This window comes from Manduca sexta, chromosome 23, assembly GCF_014839805.1.
Source record: "Manduca sexta isolate Smith_Timp_Sample1 chromosome 23, JHU_Msex_v1.0, whole genome shotgun sequence".
Classification (NCBI taxonomy): domain Eukaryota; kingdom Metazoa; phylum Arthropoda; class Insecta; order Lepidoptera; family Sphingidae; genus Manduca; species Manduca sexta.
Genome location: NC_051137.1, coordinates 8,867,647 through 8,889,864, shown reverse-complemented (window position 1 = coordinate 8,889,864; position 22,218 = coordinate 8,867,647). Strand labels below are relative to the sequence as shown.

The following is a 22,218-nucleotide window of genomic DNA, read 5'->3' as shown; positions in this document are numbered from 1 at the left end:
CCAGTGTTGCCAGGGCCCTTGAGTCGTAAGTTACGTTTCGTTTCCTGAAATGTTACATTTTTGCTGCAAAAGTTACATTATTGTTTTTTTTTAATTTCCGCGTTTTTGGGCAAGCATTTCTATAGCTACGAAACCACGGGGACTCGCGAAGTAGGAAACGTGCGTGCGCACACTCAAGCAAAATCAAGTTTTGATATGTGCAAGATACGTTTTTCATTTTGTCATGGCGAGCCATCTCTAAGTGTGATATGGAGTGAAATATTTTTAGACCCGCTAGTTTTAGGTGCGTTCAATTTGGATGCGTTGAATAGAAACGCGTTCGTAAACTGTTTACAATAAAAATTTTGTATTACGAATCTCGTTGTTCTCAAAAGTTACGAAAATTACCTTAAATATAAAAATTACTTACATGTTACGCGAGGGGGTCAAAAGTAACGAAAAATGTAAGAAATGTAACCTTCTGGCAACACTGCACTAAACACCTGTTACATTTGACATTGACGTTATTTTGTTTTTTTTTTATTTTTTTTTTTATTTATTCATAGCCATTGTTACATATCTTTTAACCGGAAACTTAATTATTATATTGAGTATTTTTTTTATTTATTTATTATGGCTCTGGAAACAAGTTCATTGGCCCGTCTTTCACAAAATACAATTTCTTAGAATTATTCAAGTTACAAGGTTTCTAGTTTCAAACTAAAAATTACAATTTTTCGATCGTACTTTCATGACTAGCGTTGCCAGCCAATAATAATTATATTCCGTCTAAATAGGTGGTGTTGGTGGTGGTGGTAGGTAATATTATTGGTGAACTCTTTTTTTTTGCATTTGTTCAAATAGGGACGTTTACTTATAGTTATGAATCTATCAATCATAGAATGTTAACAAAATTTCAAATCAGATAAGAAAATAAACAAAGCAGTGTTATATAAAATAGTAGGTAATTGTTTATAACAAAGAAGATAATTTGTGTAAAATTTTAGCTAATACATCGTTATAATCGGTATAATAATCGTATTATACCATTTTTACTATAACCGTAATAAGTTAACGTTTATAACTACTCCTTCTACTCTAAACTATCTACTGCTACTCCCTATCTACAAGAGACTTACGAATAAATAGTGTCAAGACACTAAATAGTGTCAAGTGTCAACCAGAGACAATTAATATCAACTACAGTGTCAACTGTCAATCTAAAATTTGTGTGTATGAACAAGTGGTAATAGTGAATTGGAATTCGAAATCATACTATCAAACCATTACAAAATCCATTTATTGTAGTATAACAAATCGCAGTGTACTAATATCTGCCAAAAGCACGAATCTTTTTTGACATATTTTCATAATGTTTATCAGAATAAATATATTGAAGTGATGCATCTATAATCCCTATAAACATTGAACCCAAAAACAAGGCTACATTCCCATACATGGAATATACATGATTAAAAATTACCATGGAAAGTGTACGAAGATCATGGAAACTACGTATGACGTTTATTTTTTTAAATACATATTTTTCGACAATCGAGTTGTGTGCTTTTTGTCAGTAACTATTTTATTTTGTTTGCAGAAGAGTTTGTTGCTCACAAGGCAAATGTCAACTGCCTGGCCATGGGACATAAGTCAAACCAGGTACTGGCGACTGGTGGTGACGACAAAAAAGTCAATTTGTGGGCTATTGGACGACAAAGTTGCTTGATGGTTTGTATCAAATTCTTTGTTGTGGTATAAAGGTATGTTAGAAAGGACACTAGCTTACAACTTATATGTGATTTTGGGATGAATAATGGTTAATAATGTATAAAAATTATAATTTTATCCTTGTATAATACATTTCCTCATACTGCATAGTTAAAAAAAAAACAAATTAAAAACTAACAAGAATATGATCACAGCACCAAAATGTGTAAGTGTTGTATTCCAAGTCTTTTATCTTACTGTAGAAATATTAGACATTATTAGGGGTTTCTATTATGAAATATTTTATTGGTAAACAACAACTCTGTATTAGTATATTTCAAACATAACTTTTATTTTCATTCTATTTTTGATACTAAATCTACTATTATTCTTTTTAGAGCTTAAGTGGTCATACAACTCCAGTAGAATGTGTATGCTTTGGGCATTCTGAAGACTTAGTATGTGCCGGCTCCCAGACTGGCGCTCTCAAGATTTGGGACCTGGAAGCAGCTAAACTTTTAAGGACCTTCACTGGTCACAAAGGTGCAATAAAATGTATGGACTTCCATCCTTATGGAGACTACTTGACAACAGGGTCATGTGACAGCAGCATTAAGTTATGGGACACAAGGAAAAGAGGATGCATTGTCACTTACTCAAGCCACCGCCTGCCAGTCAACAGTCTTCAGTTCAGTCCTGATGGACAATGGATTGCCTCTGCATGTGAAGATGGTTTGTTTTATTTCATCTATCTTATTCTTTAGCCTTTGGAAGTCTACTGGATTTAACTAATACAAATATTTGTATTAGTATATTCAATTACTTTTAGTAAAGACATTGTAACATCTTCACCAACCTGACCCTACAATAATGTATATATAGTAAGATACACAGTTATTATAAAGAGGTATATAACACAATAGAATAAAAGTTCATTCTATCATTTTGTAAATGTAACACACATAATACAATTGATCCATCAACTAAAATAACATTATATGATTTTTTTTTGTTTTAGGTCTAGTTAAGGTCTGGGATGTGCGTGTTGGCAAAGTACTTCAAGAGTTTGCAGAGCATACCTCTGCAGTAACCTGTGTAAAATTCCATCCACATGAATTCCTTCTTGCTAGTTGTAGTACGGATAGAACAGTCAATTTTTGGGACATGGAGAAATTCCAATTGGTATCAAAGTTTGAAAAAGAAAATACTTCAATTAGGTGAGATAATGATAACACAATATACATTTTATTTATTTAACATAAATATTTGGTATGCTCAAGGTACTAAGATATATGATTTAATATGTGTTCTTTGATCTAGCACTGTTTAGTTTGCTGATTTTATATGTATGTTCAACAAGCTCTTGCTTGCAACACCACATTGTCAAGGTCCTTCCCGGACCAAAAAGCAATTTTCAATTGAAGATTCAAATGTAGCTTCTTACTTATGAAACATAATATATGGTTTATATTATTTTTCATTTATAGTTTATGTTTTATATTTTGATATCTTAGGTTTTGCCATATAATGTCACACTTTGTTGACCACTCCTTAATCTTTGCTGTAATTTATGAATAGTCCCACATATAAAAAAATAAATTATTATGATATTTCAGTTTTATTTATATATTTAAATTTTAAAAAGTACACACATGAGTTGAGAACCTCCTTTTTTGGAGATCCCTTAAAAAATAGCAACTCCAGAGTTTAGAGCATTCAAACTTCAAATTCATAAGCTTTATGTAGTAGCATGAAGCCTATGTTGTTCATAACAGGCAAACCAATGACAATATATTACAGAATATGATAATTAGTGTTTGATTGTTAGCAATGTACAATTAATAATGCATTTAATATAAATAGTACCTCAGTATTATGCCATCTACAATCTACATCAAGTTCTATTTTTCCAGACATATGGTGTTCAGTGATGACGGAACCACCTTATTAGGATGTGCTAATGATGGTTTACATGTTGTTGGATGGGAACCAGCCCGGATACTTGACACAGTTCACGGGCATTGGGGTCAAATCCATGACATAACAGTAGCACAGACACAAATGGTATGTACGTAATGATCTCATAAGTAAATACATCATTAAAAAAAAATATTTTATTTTTCATAACATGTAAAGATCTATTGAGAGCTAGAAGATTATTTTGGTATTTGTATAACATTTACAAAATAAGTTATATGATTCTGGTTAGGGGGCCGTTCAAGTATTACGTAACGCAATTTGTAGGGGAGGGGGGGTCTTGAAAAACGTTACGACGCGTTACAGGCGCGGGATCGGGGGTTCGTACAATGCGTCATGTAACATTGGATTTTTCATTTTAATAAAATAATATAGGTATTTTATCGATTTTCCGATACTTTGCGACAAAAATTTGTAATTAGTTACATAACTTATTGAGGGGGGGGCGGGATCCTACAGGAAAACGTTACGGCGCATTACGTGGGGGGAGGTGGAGGGACAAAAATCTTCAAAAATTGCGTTACGTAATACTTGAACAGCCCCTAGCGAAAATATTTAATATTTTCAGATAGCAGGATCGTTCCATTCAACATATGTGGTTTTAATGGTTGTCGATCTCAATAAAGTGCATCCATTTGGCGGGCCACCGCCTGTATCGCCGCCATTTGTTCGAGACCTTTCTCCATTCCAAAAAGGACACTCTGTGCGCAAGAGTTTCTCAAAGGAAAAACCACCAAAAGAAGGTTGTTATTACTTCTCGTTAAGTACTGTTAATCTGTCCGAAATTCCATTTAAGTATAATCAATTGTTGCAGTTTTACACAGGCCAACACTGCTAGACGAAAAAACAGCTGAGGAATCTACATCAGGGACAGAAGCTGATGAGGATTCAGGTGCCATTATATCCAATTTTAATGACTACTCTGAAATATTCCGTCCCTCTCGAGCGTGTGAGTTTTCAATTACGCGACTTAATCTGTTCAGTTAAATAAGCAATATAATTCCATTATATTTGTAAAAATGGTTTTCAGTGACGCGCACCCCACCGCCAGCCAACAGTTTGTCCTCTGAAGATTTTTCCATAACAGGTAAACATTTCTAAAACTGAATTACCACATTAATATGTATACAATACTTTAGATCAAGAATTTCATTTTAAACTAGCGTTTTTTGTGTAATTCATACTAAATATTGGCTATGTGTGCTAAATATAAGATTATATGTTGTATAATAATAATTGAGATATCCACACTATGACTAATATGTAGTACAAGAGCCGCTGGAAAAAGAGCCTGCAGTGAGCACGTCCCTGCGAGAACTCATGCTGGAGCCCGCGCCGCCGCAGCGACAGCGCCCCGAGCACTACTCCCGCATCCCCACCTCCACCAAGGAACATTACAGTATTGTAGAGAAAAGAACTGAAAATTATTCTAGTAAGTACTGATACTTAGTTTCAGACTATGCTTTACTAAGCCTTTTTGGGTATTTGCTTTTATGAACTAATAACTTAAATCTTGTATCAAAATATATTGCGTCCACACTCCACACATGCCGCCTTACTAATAAACGCTGTATGCATCTGTGATGTTAATAAGTGTCTTGTTTTCTTATGCTAAGGGAAATTTAACGTCGGAGGAATCGAGACAAAACTTTGCGTAACTATGAATCACATATAAACTATACAGCGGTTATTAATTAGTCAATGTTGTTTAAAAGTTGATCAGTAGCTGTTTGCATTGCGGATGATAAAGAAACTAAAAAAAATATATCGGATAATTTATATAAAAAAAAAAGATAGCGTAAAAAAACTAAATAAATATGTTCTTAGCTTTAAAGCTTAAGGTTTGCGAATCGTAACTTCATAATATAATGTTCAAAGCTTATTTGCAATATGTAGGGTTGGTGGAGAATAATAAAGAAGATAAAATATTCGGGACAGCACCAACCTCCGCCTTAAGGGATTACACTACCAGCTCTGTCACGGCAAGCTCGCTTAACAGGCACAATTCCTATAAAGAAACGAAATCGACAACTGACTTATGTAAGTATTAGGGAATATATTTATTTCATTTTATTCATTGGATACTTGAACTTACAGTTTATTTTTTAGCTTCAAGCAATTTGCGCCAGAGCAATAGTGAGGTGTCATTGGGTCCTCCAACTTTGGGTCCTCGCTCGCTTTCATTTACCAGATCACCCAGCGAAAATACAAGGTAAATAAATATGATTATTAGTGGATAGAAAGATTTTACCCTTCCTATTTCAGAGACATCTATGTTATTCTTGATTTTCGAGCTTGTATCACTGGAGGAGATTAACTAGTCGTGCTATTCGCCACTGTTCATGTCTCTATCGATACTTACATCCGTATTTATAAACAATACTTATCAGCAATTTCATATTTTCTGTGGCTTTGTTTCCCTTTTTTTTTCGACAGCCAACTGAAGTAAATTGTAAAGCTTAGTCAATCACAGTGCCTCTATGCCTACGCACTGCGAAGGCTGTCAAGGCCGAAAGCACTGAGAAACATATTATTACTATATCATAATATTATTAATTAAATATTGATTAAGTCAAACTATCCTTGGATAACTACTAACATAGGTAGTCCTCATTCTGGGAAAACCTAAAACCAGTATTAATGACTAATTTGATTTAACTTACCAATGTGTTTTCAGACGACGAGTGGATAGTGTCACTAGCGACACCGTTCCCGTTAGCCGAAGTGTTGAGGCTGCTGACCCAGAACCGGAATTCATACCATATAGTACCGACAGACCAGTGGGGCTTGATCTGGATGAATTCTTACCAGTAAGTACACGCATCGTCTTTAAATTGCATAATATTAAAACACCTGTGTACGACAAAATCGCTGCAGTGATCGATTTTCTGAAATTTTTTATACATTTTCCTACAGATTTTTCGAAAGACATTACTCCAATTGCAAACGAAATATTATACATACCCAATTTTTTTATATTTTTAAATATGGGTTATATAACAAAGATATTATTGTCAAAAATGTGTACACCTTTGAACGAATTAATAATAGGGTGTTTGACAATTTTTTAAAATGTATGTACTATGATAGAGGACTATTCACTTATAGCTTGAATTATATTTTTATTGTTAAAATATGCTCAATTTATTAAATATCCGTGATTTTCTTTTATCATTTATAATTTCGCGCTAAAACGCGTTGTCACGTGACGTTATCCCTGTGTGATGTCATCGCTCATATACAAACATTCGACACCTAACCTGCACCTTACAACAAAACAAATTGCTATGCTAGTTAGTGCTAGTTGTTACTTTTCCCACAAAAAATGTATATGCCGGCATATAAATATTGTTCAGTGCCTTAACGTAAAAACTCAACACCACATAATCCCGATAAATTATTCATTCATGTGCCAAAATCAAAAGATTTAAGAAAGAAGTGGTGGACTTTAGCACGACGAGATCCAAAATATACGTCGGATAAATCGACGATTTATTTTTGTGAAGTTCATTTCAATGTAAGTTTATAGTTGTATATTATGTTATAAAGTTGTTACATTACCTAAAAAAATAATGTTTTAATATAAGTGTCAAATATAAACTATGGTTTTTGTAACCTCGTTTTTTTAAAAATTATGAGTGCGCGCCATCTGTCGTTCTATGTGTCATGCAGTCGTTACTATATATTTATTGTATTGAATGATGCAAAGTTTATGAGAGATGACGTCACTAGGAATGGCGGCCGGCATCGCGTCGTTTTAGGCCGCAAGGGATACAGATTAAAAATTAAAAATTTTAATGACGTATTTAAAATATTTATAATACGTTTTAAACAAAAAAATCTATTTGATAAATATTGTCGCCCACTATTCTTTCTCCTGGAGCAGTTTTATATTTGTTGGTTACACCAGTCAAACACCCTATTAATAAATTTACTAGTTATGAAAAAATATTATGATTAGTATGTATTAAAATGAAGTGATTTGTAGCGCGGGCTGGTGGGCGGCACGGCGCGGCGCGGGGCGCGCGGCGGCGGCGCCGAGCCCAGCGAGCAGGAGGTGCTCGGCGTCATGATGCGCGGACACGACTCCATGATGGCCGTGCTCACCGCTCGACAACGCGCTTTACAGGTCACATACTCAATTAACTACAGAGTTAATATTATACCTACACAAATCTATAACCCTACCTTTTAAGCTTTATGAGATCACAATGACGGTCACGCTAACAAAGAGTCATACGTGCATATTATCATAATTCATTCAATCGATAAATCAGTTACTGGTAAGTCATATTAATCATCTTTGATAGAACTCTGAACTAATAACACTGTAAACAATCTGATGCCAGATTTATCATGTAAATGTGCATACGAATGGGGTGCATGCCGCGCATTCGCCATGTTTCGTCAGATACTAATGGTTCCGTCTCGAAAGTTGGGGCCAATAAGTTTAGTGGCCATACTATCTTAAAATATGCACTTCCCTGGGTGAAAATATTTATAAAAAAAAAAAAATATGTTGAGATGATTTTTTTTTTGCAGATATTCCATTCAGTAAGAGTCAATAAAAGTTTAAAAGCAGCCTTGGAGTCTGTCATCGCCTTAGAGGATACCTCAGTAATACTCGACATTCTGAATGTTATGGCGCATAAACCGTAAGTGACAATTTTAGTTTTTGTGCTATATTAATTAAATCAATTGAAATTTATTATAGTTAAACATTATTTATCTCTGTTTCAGGTCCTTATGGAATTTAGATATGTGTTTACTAATGTTACCAAAAATATACGAATTATTGCAGAGCAAATACGAATCGTAAGTAACAAAATTACCCACAAAAATATTTTGCAATATTAACCTATGAATTAAGAAATTTATTTACTTTTATTTTTGTATTTTATTTGGTACTATTTTAGACGAAAATATCAATAAATTTTACTAAAAAATAGATAGCTCTATGACTAGTGACTATAAACAATATCATAATTATACATTAAAGAGGTACTATAAAAGTAGGGTAGTTTAACACGTACTGTATTACAGATACATGCAGTGCGGATGCAACGCGTTAAGATTGATAGTGCGCAACTTCTCGTCGGTGGTGCGCGCGAACGTGAGCGCGCCGGTGCGCACGCTGGGCGTCGACATCCCGCGCGAGGAGCGCTACGCCAAGTGCGCGCAGATCCACCGCCTGCTGCTCGACGTGCGCGCCTTCCTGCTCAAGCGTCAGACGCTGCAGGGCCGTCTCGGCGCCGCCTTCAGGGACCTACATATTCTCATGCAGCAAGGACTTGACTAAAACATTTGTCTAGCAATTCGCGTGCCTTATAACACTAATAATAGTAATGATACATAAAAAAAAATCATATATATTATTGTTTGCATTTTATATAATACGCCAACTTAATGCAGTACTTGGAAATACGAAAGTAAAAATATTATCAATAATTATCAATATTTTTGCTAACAGAAATACAAAAGTGTCACATAAAGTTTAACAAAATGTAACCTGTAAATTGCTTTTGATGGATTATTTATACTCTATCAAAATTCAAATAAAAAAAGAACACCAAAATAAAACAGTTCTACTGCAAATGATAGCAAATAGCAGTTAACGATTTCACTTTGAATAAAAAATGATCATATTTAACCTAGTAGTATTTAAGTATGCAGAATGTAAATTTTTTCAACTAAAGAAAATGAGGCTTTGAATTCGATACCCAAATTTCATTCCTTTCATTTACTTAATGCTTATTTACTATATTCAACTGTTTTGAATATTTCAGTCAACTTGCAAAGTTACCCAATTTCATAATGATGAAAATATGATGGTTTTTAGAATTTAGATCATTCCTAACTCGATTATTCCAATGGATTATTAGACCGATACGAACCTGCATGTCATAAGACCAGATAATACATTTATAAATTGATTTACATAGCCAACCAATATAATTACGCATTTATTATTAACCAACATGCATTTTCAATTATTATTATTGATATCAGAAAATGTATGTTTTTAGTATGTTTGGGTAATCAGGATGATGTCAATATCATCTTACTATAACAACATATAGAGCAGATGAAGATATACTGCAAAAAAAATGTCTGTTCATATGTAGTTTTTGTTTACTGTATATGTAAAGATAAATATTATACTAAATTACAGAAATTAGACTGACTACATTCAGTAACAAAACAGTATTATTTTTCAAAGCTGGTGTCTATTAAATTGCCAGCTTTGTTAAGTAACAAACAAACATACAAAACACAATTTTCTATTTAACTTAGACAACACCAAAAAAATATCAAATGTGTATATAAACATAAAAAACTGAATGGAGAAGATTACTTTGCTTGTGTTTTAATAACATCTTATTTATACCATATATTAAGTTCAATTATTTTTTGGATTGTAGTCGTTTTTAGAAGCATTTTTTTTCTTGTATTGCAGTATACTTATTTGTAGCATTATAATATTAAACATTTTGTGATTAAGATAATGTTAACATGATGATAATGAATTAGGTATTTATTAAATGTGAAAAGCAGCTACCTAACATTACTGGCAAAGCGGTGGCATAGGCCATTGTAATAACTAAATTATTATACACCTAACATTTTTTTGGAATAAAATAAAAGATAATATTTAAAGTCTATATATTTTTTATTTTGTACAGGAGAGCTATAACACCTATGGAACATATATGGAACATCACCTCCCACTCTCTATTACTAACAAACATAACAAAAACAAAGGTTTGGTAGATATTTTAATTTTTCTCATTTAATTGGAATATTGTCACTATCCAGACATATGGCAGTATGTGTGCTAAGGTTTACAAAACATTTACATAATTTTAGCAGACACATAAAAATCATTAGTCAGTACATCATACTACTACACAAAATAAATGTGAAAATTGGTTTTACATTAAGTGTCAAGTTAAGTCACAGTCAAGTTAAATTTATATAATACTAACACGCAATCCTGTTGATTTTCCAGTCAGATTCATTAAAGCACAAACAGTGTGCTGTATGATAAAACACAAATAACAATTAATTCAAAATCATAATGATGCAAATAAACACAAGTGAAGTAGTAATCCTACTAAAAGGCGTTAACAAAAACAATTTCTGGCTATCAGTGTGTATTGTGTAACTTTCAGAAGAATTCAAGGAAACAAGAAATTAAATCTTACTCCTTTATAACTAGAATGTTCATAAATTCTTATATGATATAGTAGATCCTTCCCCATACTTTTAAGGGAAAGTTGGTTAAAAATTACAATAGTTATAGTACAATAAAGCATTGATTATCTGAAAACTGTTTAACCAAACAGCTAGGCTCTCTTCAACAGTTCACAATTAAGTAAAATATTGATGAAACAATACTACGTTCCTTAAGCTACCTGTTGTTCATATCTTGCTTACTACTCTGATAAACAATATATTATAAATGTATGTTTTATAGGTATATTGGTTGATACATGAAAGTATGTGGCTTGACTACCCCAATAAACTAGTTTATGAACACCTATGTTCCCTAAATAATTCAGATCATTGACACTCTACTGTACTTGTTATTCTGGCTTCATAAATAATATTGTGAGTACTACTTTCTTTTCTTAATGAATGAATATTTGCTAGGAGTTTCCATAGGTCTTTTCCTTTTATTAAATGCCTTGAATTTCTTAGCTAAAATTTCATCAGATACATCTTTTTGCATTTCACTGTTAGGTTGTTCGGCTTGTGTTTCTAATACCATCAATTTTTCAATATCTGGGTTCATGCCTTTAAATGAAAGTCTACCTTCTATTAAATCCTCGCAGTATAAAAAACTTGATTCTGAAATATAATTTCCAGAAGCACTGCGCATTTCATTTGTAATAATATTGGAGTATAAGTTGCCATGGTCATGCGTGTTTTCTAATTCTCTTTCTATTCTTTCTTTAGTCTTTTTCATAAACTTCATATCCAATACTGATTTTGGGAGTTGAGGTTTCTTTGTAGTAATGTTCGCCATGGTGCTAAATATTTTGATTTACGATCCTATGGTTATAAGAAGACAAAACAGTTAAGAGCACACCTTATAAAATATAGACTGCGTTAACCACTGAGCAATAAGGACCTCACGCACTAGTCACGAAACACGTTTATTGTCCACACTTGTTCGGGTGAATATTGAATAACACGGTACAGTATAAAAAGTAAAACGTAGTTTTCAATGTTCTAAAATTCTGCGCAACACAAATTATTTATTTACATTGTTATTGTGCTCCAAAATAATAATAAATATTATTAATGTTTCAACTTCGCGTTTACGATGATGGAAGATGTGCAGACTGCAACTTGTCATTAATGTTGACTTGAGTAGGACATACAAGAGGCGGTACATTTGTCCTGTACATGACGTCAATATGTAAGAATGTCTCAAAATTATTATTGTACTACTTCAAATTTTATGTCGCGGCAGTCGCGTTAGTCATTCTCCGTCTCTGATAAACTATAGGGCGAAGACAGAGAGGTAGAGAACCGCATGCTACAAATTACAATAGGACTTTATTCTACCATGCACATTACGTTATTGCGTTTCGAGATCACAGACTACTTAGAGATACTACGTATTTCGAGATGCATGCAAGAGGGAAATATTTTGAGTGTTAATATTACAAAATACTGTAAGGAGCGCATTGAAGCGCCGAGCCTCAGTACGGCTCGCCTCATTTGAAGTAGGACATTGTACCGGCTGAATTTTAAAAAGAGGCTACTCTTGCAAACTCTTTTTCACGTCGTGCCTTACCCAACTCTACTTGTCATAACTCAAAGTGTCACTTGACACTGACACTTGATAGACTTGGGAAGTCAGGTGTCAAGCCTTCAGATATGGAGGGCTCAAAATGTCATTGTTCTGAGTTCAATATAATAACTATATTATAATTCTCTTTGATAATAACTATACATGGTTTGTAGTTTCCATTTATATAATTCTCTTTGTTTTGTAGGCAGTATGGTCGAAAGACTATAGCCTGTCCTCTATTGTTATTGTTCTGAGTCCTGTAAATTCTCTGAGAAATTCGTACATGGCATTATTTACAAAATTTTTGAAAACGGATTACGGCAACGCTCTTATCTGTAGTACGTGCAAAAATATGTCGCCGCTGGTTTTAGTTCAACTAAAAGATATTGATTATTGATACTCATATTTTTTTTATATTTGTATAATACTGTATATGTCATAATTGTCAAGTCTCAACTGACAGTATGATCAGGCTGTATGGGCTGGAACCCATTGCCTTCCTAATATAAAGGATAGACTAAAAAAAATCAACTGACAACGATTGTCAATATTATTTATATCGGCATGGCATGCACATTTCGCATGGACTAAAGAATTAGATTTAGCCTTTAAGTTCTTTGCTTTAATTTGTTAAAAGAAAAATAGGAAAACATTGTTTTTCTCTAGCATGCTGCGGCGGGAGAGTTCATGTTTGAAAAAAAATTGTATCTACGGAGTTTTCTAAATATTGTTGTAACTAGTTTCGCAAAGTTTAGCAAATATGCAAGTATCGGAAATAGATAATGTTAAAATCTACAACTTAAGTGTTGGAAAATCTTTGCCAGACGTAAGTACAATATTGTTCTTTCATAAAACTTAATTTTAAGTTTAGCTTAACAAACATTATAACATGGATAACCTACTTTCCAGTGGCTGTCAGAAAGAAAGAAACGAGCCCTTTTGAAAAAAAATGTGGATCTCCGAAGACGTATCGAGCTAATCCAAGAATTTGACATGCCAGGCGTGAGCACGAACCTTCGTGTGTCTAAAGATGGACAGTACATTATGGCAACAGGAATTTACAAACCACGAATAAAATGTTTTGACGTTAATAATTTATCACTGAAATTTGAAAGATGTCTAGATTCTGAAGTAGTTAAATTTGAAATTTTGAGTGAAGATTATACAAAGGTAGTATTAACATGTATATGATTTTTTTATTATTATGTTTAAGTTTATTAATGATATTTCTTGTGTATTCTTATAGATTGTGTTTCTTCAATGTGACCGTTATATAGAATTCCATGTGGGCCATGGCAGGCACTACAGACTGAGAGTTCCACGGTTTGGTAGAGATATAGCATATCATAGTCCTTCATGTGACTTATTTGTGGTTGGTGCCTCATCGGTATGTATCTTCTTCGTTTAAAAGGTTGTTATACCTGGCTTCTTATTTTCATTTTTGATAAGTGTACAGTGAGGATTTAAATCAAAATTAAGCCTCTAAGAGGCAGAACAACAAGTAAATAATAATATTTGAAAAAATCAATAAAATTTTTCTTCTTAACTTAATGTCTGCAGTTAGACAATGTGAAAACTAACTTTTGGCCTCCTTGCTAAAGCTGCATGCAAGCCATGCATATATGTTCATTGATAATAATTTTGGACTCTGTTTACCAGGCCACAACATTCAAAATCCTCACAATCACATTATTGAAAAATATTGTCTTCAAGGATGCAACTTGAAATTGCAAGCTATGCCTTTTGAGCCACCTGGCATAAGATAATATATGTGGGGTTTAGCTGAGATGTGCTGAGATTTTCTATCAACTTACTTTCATTGGTGTAGCAATATTAATGTAACAATTATTAACTATATTGAATTATTTTCAGGAAGTCTACAGGTTAAATTTAGAGATTGGTCAATTTCTAGCACCCTATGTGACAAAAGCAACTGAAATCAATTGTTGTACAGTTAGCGAGGATCATGGGCTCTTGTTATTGGGCACTGAAAGTGGTCATGTTGAGGCATGGGACCCCCGTGCCAAGTCACTACAAGGAACCTTAGATTGTGCTTTGCACTGCACTGACTCAGAATATAAGTTAGTTCATCCTTATTATGTATTTACTTGATTTTTTTTTAATATGTTTATTATATAATATTACCATATTTTTATGAACCGTACATAATCAAAGGTAGAGTTTTATTTTATTTTTAAAACTGTCTTAAGCATCTTTCAGTCCACACAGGTCAAAATTTTTAATTTAGTTTCTAGGATTGGTTTAATAACAGATTGTGTCTTTTGAAATAGTTATAAGTATTCATACATATTTTGGTGATATTTTGTCCAAAATATGTTTGTTATTCAATATTTAGTAAAATCCTCATTAAGGATTGTTTTTCTTTTTCAGAAATGATGCTTTACCTGCTATAACAGCTATAAAATTTGATGGAGCCCTCAATATTGGAGTGGGTTCCAGCACTGGACATGTACTGATCTATGACATCAGATCTAGTAAACCATTATTAGTCAAGGACCATATGAATGAAATACCTATAAAGTCTATTGATTTTCACAAGAAAATGAATTATGTGTATTCCATGGATTCAACTATTGTCAAAATATGGGATAAGAATACTGTATGTCCTTTATACTATACATTATGTGTATTTTTAGGGTTTCATACCTTAAAGGGAATTCTTATAGGCTCACTTTGTTGTCTGTTTGCCTTTCAATACCTTTTTTTCAAATTTTCTTAGAGATATCAAGTTAACATTTGTAGCAAATACTAGGGGAATCAAAACTTATAGAGTACACCTCATTGTCCCAGAATTATTAAACTTAGCAAGAAAAAATGTTTCACAGCATGGGAAAAGGAAAAATATCTGAAACCATAATATGTTTGAACTTTCATAGCAAAAAATCGAATTTAATTTTTTTACGGTTGGTGCAATAACTGTGTCTAGGGATCAAATGTTAAAGTTGAGTTTGTCTTTTAGTTAGAGGAATATTGTTAGAAGTGTTTTTTTTTCTTTTACCTACCTATGAACTTACCCAATTAATTATTAGTTATATATGTTTTAGGGATGATTTTAAGGGAAGAGCAAAACGTAGGTACTCTGAATACCAGATAAAGTTTTCGATGGGCGAACCTTGAAAAAGTTCAATAACTTATATGTTTAGATACCTTACCTACAATTTGTATGGAACCTTTGGTGCACAAGTCCTACTTACACTTGATTGATTTATTATAGTACACAGAAGATAATATAGCAAATACTTCTTTTTTAGGGGAAACAGTATACAAGTATTGAATCCTCTGTGGATTTCAATGATTTATGTGTTATACCAAATACTGGATTAAACATGATGGCAGTTGAAGATCAAAAGATGCAAATTTATTATATACCTTCATTAGGTAAGCAATATTAGTTCAACTTATGTCATGCAAAGACAATACATTTCAGCAAGAAATTTAATACCAACACTATAATTTTATCTTTCAGGTCCTGCACCAAGATGGTGTGCATTCTTAGATAATTTGACTGATGAACTTGAAATCACAGCTTCACAGACTATGTATGATGACTACAAATTTATTACGAAACAGGAATTGGAGTCACTTGGTCTTGATCATTTACTTGGAACAAATCTGTTGAGGGCATATATGCATGGGTAAGTGATGTATCTATCCTTCCTCTGCCATTACTCTTTTTCAATGCGGAGTTGGCTTGAAGCATATTGTCAGTAAGTAAATACAATAGTAATGTGATTTTAATGCTTTTTTTTCAGATACTTTGTGGATGTCAGACTTTATAAGAGAGCTAAATCGATTGCAGATCCATTTGCATTCGAACAGTATAAAAAACGAAAGATCAGGGAAAAAATTGAACAGCAGAGACCATCTCGTATTAAAGTCGAAGACAATCTACCGAAAGTCAATAGAGATTTGGCTTCTAAACTGCTGGATAACGAAGGACGAAAGAAAAAGAAACCTACTGCGAATTTACTTCATGACGATAGATTTAAAGTATGTGTTGACCAAATGTCTTTTTTTTATTATTTGCATTGTGTTAAGTTAATTTCTATAAATCTAATTAAATTTTTGCAGGCATTGTTTGAAAATCCTGATTTCGAGGTTGATAAAGAAGCCGAAGAGTATCGTCTACTTAATCCAGTTTTATCAAGGTTTGATAAAAACAGGGAACCGAGAAAAGAAGCAGTGTCTATACAGGTAAGATAATATATTAATAATTTATGCATGTGTTATTTATTGGGCTGGTTTGTGCAACTAGCCTGCACTTTCGAAATCCGATGTTAAAATTCAGGCCCTTTCAGACTCCGTCTGATAACATTTGTAGATGCACATCGAACCTCGTATCTTCAACGGACAAACCACTACTTCATCAATACTACTTAATCATCTCATGTTGTTAATTACCAATGATGATGATGATCTATGGGTTCTTTAAATTTATCCTTAAATCTAAAATAATAAAGCGGTAATGTGACGTATTCGGGGTACCTTATAATAAATAATATAATAGCACATTCCCTAATATTGTCATAACGGCAAAAAAAGGCTTTTACACAAAATAAGACTGACAAACAAAATATTTTAAACGATATTTCAGCAGTGACTATGTCAATACCCTATTTATTGTAGTATAATCAATGGAAATATTTGTTATTCATTATTACAGGATACTGAACAGGCAGAAGAAAAAGATTCGGATATAGAATTATACGAAACCAGCGACGACAGTTCGGACGATGAACGCTCGTGGCAGAAAGAAGTGAAAAAACAACACAAACTGCTAAAGAAAAAACATAAAGAACAGGAACCTGATGCAGAAGAAAAGCTTTACGAGTTTAACAGTGCACCAAAACCGACCAACATAGTTAAAAGTGTAACACGAGTTAACAAATCCAGTCTAGGAGACAGAATAGCCAAAGAAGGGTTTTCAACGATAGTCTCAGGTACAGGAGGCAATAGAGAAATGAAATTTTCTATGAGAGGTAAAAAATCAGATAAGGATAATCACAAGATGATAAAAAAACATTATCAAGAAAGAAAACAGTTTGTACGTAAAACAGGATATTTAATGAAAAAGAAACTGCCTAAAATGTTATGATCAATAAACACACAAATTTGTTTAAACTGTCTATTATTTTCTGTATGTGATTATGTAATTTCTGTGTTTGATAAGTAGCAGGAATAATGTAGTTCATAAATTATTTCCTTCAACTTATGTACTTTGGTAAAATACTTTTTCAAAGATGAATGCGTCGCCAAATAAATGTATTACCCAGTATACATCATTGTAGCTCCTCTTTTATTAGTCCCGTTTTCCCCACAAAGCGTTTGTGACTGCCTATTGTAATTCATACGTACGAAGCATGCCAGGTGTGTGCATCGTGGATGCGCGTGTAGGTTTTGTTTTTGTTAGGTGCACATTAATCAGTATAATATTTAGTAATAAGTGCCATATACAGGTAACGAATGTACTTATTCAATGATTTTTACTTGAATCTTTATTATTTCTAGAAACTCGCCCTCTAAGGTTTATATCCACTATTACACTAAATGCCGATCGGCTAATAAGAGTGTGATTTTGAAAACAACAAAGTAATTGATTGGCCAATATTAAAAAGTACCTACCTATATTACGCCAGCACCATCGCGTTCCTTCGGTCTATTGCTCTTTCGAGCAGTTCGGAGTCAAACGTTCATACTCATTTCAACATAATGTGCAGTGAGTTAGAATTCCATCCCCATCAGATGATTATGATGAATCTAGATATATTCTAGATGGATGATGTTATACAGCGATGTAATTATTATATCATGGTTATACTCAAAAGTATTAGGCGTTCGTCATGCACACAGATCCAGCATGAGCTGGATTTATGACTACGGGATTGCCGACTTAAATAAAACAAAGATTATCGTCTGATTTCATCTGAGAGAATGGAAATGCATCTGCATCCCTCTGGTAGATATTCTGGATGTTTACGGCGACAGTCATTACTAGCCATTATATGACACATTTACCCCTTTGCCCTCGCTTTGACGTAAAAAAAAAGTTTTATAGCTAAAGGCAATCTTATGACTAAATTGTTTTTGTAAACAGTGTCGCTACTTTTAATTTCACCTTTATCTCACAAGCTTATCGTAAGTTCAATGAACAGTACCTATTTCGGAGTTTCTTAAATTGCATTGTCTTTAATTTCAAAACTCATTCTTAGTGTTAGTGTCATATATTTTCTTTTTACTTGATCTCCAAATAACTGCTACTCATCGATATTGTAAGTTAGGACCACGATGTGTAGTCGAAATTATTTGACAATGGGACTTATCGTGGGGGGGTCGGTTGCATTGATATGTGTAGATAGGTACGTATTTTTATGCATTTGTATGTTGCATTGCCTGTCTGTGTTATCAACTGTCTTTTTAAAGTACACATTAAAATACGTATAGTAAAAAGGAGGACGCTCTTTATTGACAATAGTTAGGGTAATAATTAAAATACATTAGACGATGCAAAATGACAACGGATCGTACGGTAGTGGTAAGTGATTTTAACTTATTTATTTATTACCTACCGTCTTTATTCAGTTCACTGTCGTTTGCAACATCATTGGACGATTATTACAATGTTATCGTTTGTATAATGTGCATAATGGTAATTAAAGAATAGATATGGGCAATAAACTGAATAATATTAACTTTTTAAATGATCGTATAGCTAGTGATCTGCTGGACAGCCATGTGCTGGGAAACGACAAACTTGTTGAGCCAGCGATGGAAAGGTCAACGAGGTCCAGTCTCGATGCCAACAGTGTTGATGTAAGTAACATACAAATAATTATACCATTGTTTGTAGTAACAAGCATCCATAAAAATGTTGTTTTTATAAACACTACTCAGTTGTGTCATTTTTTTCAGATCGGAGAAATAACTGAATCTCCAGATACAGAGTACATGAGTACTTCGGCAATTTTACATTACTGTAAATCGAAAGTATGCGTGTTTTGTATTGCATTAAGTAGATTTATTATCGGATTCACGGATACTGTACTAAATGGTGAATTATTTTTAGATATTGCTGCCGTACTTAAAGCTGCTAACGATCATGGGTTTGCGACCTGTGCTCGACGTGTCAAATTCATCGAGGTGTGCTGTGTGTTACTCACATTTTCACTCTGCACAAGTAGCAGTACTTATGTTTATAGGATATGTGCTTCAATATATGGCTTGCTTCAGGTATGATACAAATTATAATTAATATTTAGTAAATAAGTTAAATAAATATAGATTTTAGTGTACCTAATGTAGACGTTTAGACTGCGTACTTAGTAATTATTTTTTATTTACAATGTGCCCTCCTCACAAATCAAATAATTGACTATAGTATTTAGAGAAATTTAACTTTTAACAACGTTTGTTTATCAATAGTCCGAAGTCACTGGTCGACAGTATCTATCTAGCGACCTTATTTTACTTTGTTTAGGCCTCAATTATGCATCTAGCCATATTGTGTAACAAGTAATCAGAGTTACCGAAATAAAAATATTCATAATTTTGTTTTCAGACGCGACAGAGGTTTTTGTTACAAATTAGTCCCCCTGGCATTAACGTCGTCATTAGAATACGATACTTACAAAGAAGTATGTTACGGAAACGTGATGTTTACATACATAGGCCCTAGTATATTACATTTTGTGGGATTCTTGTATGCATTATATTTATTTAGAATATCCGATAACGAGCAACTGCAGAATTTAATGGAAAGGGTATGTGTTAATGTATTTATTTTAGAAACAATGATTTGAATTCAAGTCTGTTATACGGAAGGTACAGGCAGGGGTGCATGTTTTACCATTTTATTATCATGCTATAGTTTGTTTGGGGGAGGGTGTCGATATTTTAGGCATCAATTCCAGTGTTCGGTAAAATAAACGTATATTTGCAATGTCAAAACGAACATAAATTATAATATTATTTACCCGATTTGGAGACCGAAAAATGTCGGTTTTAGTACTTACTAGAGTCTGAGAGTACCATGTAAAATAGTATTTATTTCAGGTTTTTCTCTTATCATCTTACGCACCTCAGGGAATGCCCACCACTAAACCGAGGCGTTTATTGCGTATGTTGTGGTTTTTCATAATCCTCAGTGTGATATGGATGTGTTTATCACTCTGCTTAGTGAACTTGATGTTGGCCAAAGGAAACATTATTTTTAAATGGACAGAATCAAGGTAATGTACACTTGTTCCTCTTCATTATATCCGAACAAACAATAAGAAGGAAGAATAACACTATTAAAATTTTTAGCTCCCACGAAGTCAACCTAAGTCTGAAGATTTTGTTGATTATTTGTACACTTATTCACGACATGGTGCAAGCAACGATAATTACAAGCTATTGCCTTCAGGCACAGTTGCTGCAGGCGCATTTAATGTTCCTTAAGGAACGCCTGCTTAATCGAACGATCAGTCCATTGGATTGGATGAGGGTAATCAATTGTATATTATTACGACATTGATAAGTTATACAATTCCTTTATACTAATACTATCAAATAATTATAATTGTAGGCAATAGGTGAATTTCGGAAGTTATTGAAATATTTAAATGATGATTTGGCGCCTGCAGTATGTTTGTTTACAATAGTGAACATATCATGGGCGGCGTCGGGAGTCATGTGGCTGCTGAATATGGACAAAGTAGATACCGAAACTGAACCTATACTAGGCATTAGTATATTGAATCAGTTGCTATGGTTATCAGCTGCTATAGTGCCGTTTATTCAGGTAAGCGAATAATTAATTCACTTGCCACCAAAGTAAAATAGATTCACATTGCACAGGTGACTTCATCTACTCTTGTTGCCTACCTAATCTATTCATGTATTTTTATTGACTTAGGAACTAATTGACGTGCCCTTTTTTGCATAGATTTGAAAATATAATTTCATTCGTGCTACTTTTGTAGACGTTATAGTTTTGGGTAACAAGTAACGTCTAGATATTTATTGTTTTGGATTTTCGATCAACAACACACTGATCGAAGTTTTGGATATAAAAATATTTTATATAAAGAAATATCTACCCAATCAAAAAACTTTGCAAAGGAACAAGCTCTTTAAACTTAATTATTCGCTTACGATTTATATGCTTATATTTACGCTTCGCTTTATTTTATTATTTCAGGCGGCGCGTTTATCAAAGGAATGTCGGAAAACACAGTCCGTGGGACACGAATTATGCGGACGTCCATTCTTACACCAAGATACGTCACAAGAAGACATCACTACTATACTGATGTACGCGTCCACGCTTCAACTGCACGCCAAATTGTTTCACTATCCCATCGCGGGCCGATACTTATGCGTTGCACTCACTCTCATAGTCATAGGACTCTTTTCACTGGGAATGTGTCACTATTTACAATAATTGTATTTATATGTTTAACAATTAAATTGTAATAATTATAATGAATAATACACTGATTAGTTTGTGGAACTCTATTTTATTTCAATCACCACAATCTTTTTTCGTCACACATCACTAAATACACATTATAATAGAACACGAGTATTTAAATATGTAAACGAAAATGGTAAGTCTACGTAACATTTGCTGTAAACGTCACTCTATTTGCAGGAGGTACTAGTATTTCTCAACATTTTTATAATTAAAACATCAGTCTCTCTATTTGACACTGGATTCACCACACATATCTTATTTTGCGGACAACTCG

At 33.3% G+C, this 22,218-nt stretch overlaps 3 protein-coding genes across 4 annotated transcripts; 2 read left to right on the top strand and 1 right to left on the bottom strand.

Moving 5' to 3' along the window:
* The first annotated feature begins 1,167 nt into the window (after positions 1–1,167).
* On the top strand, positions 1,168–10,326 carry LOC115446028 (katanin p80 WD40 repeat-containing subunit B1). Of its 2 annotated transcripts, none has more exons than XM_030172570.2 (16): positions 1,168–1,494; positions 1,580–1,710; positions 2,088–2,421; positions 2,708–2,906; positions 3,603–3,753; positions 4,235–4,409; positions 4,481–4,615; positions 4,697–4,753; positions 4,934–5,098; positions 5,563–5,706; positions 5,776–5,878; positions 6,344–6,476; positions 7,655–7,795; positions 8,209–8,321; positions 8,407–8,481; positions 8,710–10,326. In XM_030172570.2, exons 1-16 carry the CDS (start codon positions 1,464–1,466, stop codon positions 8,963–8,965), a joined length of 2,343 nt encoding a protein of 780 aa, XP_030028430.1. In that variant the 5' UTR covers positions 1,168–1,463; the 3' UTR covers positions 8,966–10,326. The 2 variants fall into 2 exon arrangements, with proteins under 2 accessions (XP_030028430.1, XP_030028431.1); XM_030172571.2 differs by having other exon boundaries at positions 4,481–4,558; positions 8,710–8,965.
* A 958-nt stretch (positions 10,327–11,284) lies between these two features.
* Positions 11,285–11,695, bottom strand: LOC115446015 (M-phase phosphoprotein 6). The gene has a single exon (XM_030172555.1). The coding sequence runs from the start codon at positions 11,693–11,695 to the stop codon at positions 11,285–11,287; it is 411 nt and encodes a 136-aa protein (XP_030028415.1).
* A 1,308-nt stretch (positions 11,696–13,003) lies between these two features.
* Positions 13,004–21,980, top strand: LOC115446016 (nucleolar protein 10). The gene is made up of 19 exons (XM_037441727.1): positions 13,004–13,295; positions 13,379–13,639; positions 13,716–13,856; positions 14,342–14,550; positions 14,861–15,089; positions 15,742–15,868; positions 15,957–16,125; positions 16,243–16,480; positions 16,562–16,684; positions 17,154–17,584; positions 18,784–18,846; positions 19,147–19,300; positions 19,400–19,474; positions 19,554–19,717; positions 20,046–20,247; positions 20,540–20,715; positions 20,792–20,972; positions 21,054–21,269; positions 21,669–21,980. The coding sequence occupies exons 1-19, from the start codon at positions 13,230–13,232 to the stop codon at positions 21,909–21,911; spliced, it is 3,468 nt and encodes a 1,155-aa protein (XP_037297624.1). The 5' UTR covers positions 13,004–13,229; the 3' UTR covers positions 21,912–21,980.
* The last annotated feature ends 238 nt before the right edge of the window (positions 21,981–22,218 follow it).

What these genes read in the sequence shown, in the direction of transcription:
- LOC115446028 (XM_030172570.2), top strand. Translation starts at nt 1,464, where the DNA reads ATGGAAAGTGTACGAAGATCATGGAAACTAC. An exon ending in AAGAACTGAAAATTATTCTA is followed by an intron (nt 5,099 to 5,562) that starts GTAAGTACTGAT and finishes TGCAATATGTAG; the next exon opens with GGTTGGTGGAGAATAATAAA. An exon ending in GAAATCGACAACTGACTTAT is followed by an intron (nt 5,707 to 5,775) that starts GTAAGTATTAGG and finishes TTTATTTTTTAG; the next exon opens with CTTCAAGCAATTTGCGCCAG.
- LOC115446015 (XM_030172555.1), bottom strand. Translation starts at nt 11,695, where the DNA reads ATGGCGAACATTACTACAAAGAAACCTCAACTCCCAAAATCAGTATTG.
- LOC115446016 (XM_037441727.1), top strand. Translation starts at nt 13,230, where the DNA reads ATGCAAGTATCGGAAATAGATAATGTTAAAATCTACAACTTAAGTGTT. An exon ending in AAGAAGCAGTGTCTATACAG is followed by an intron (nt 16,685 to 17,153) that starts GTAAGATAATAT and finishes TCATTATTACAG; the next exon opens with GATACTGAACAGGCAGAAGA. An exon ending in GTCCATTGGATTGGATGAGG is followed by an intron (nt 20,973 to 21,053) that starts GTAATCAATTGT and finishes TTATAATTGTAG; the next exon opens with GCAATAGGTGAATTTCGGAA.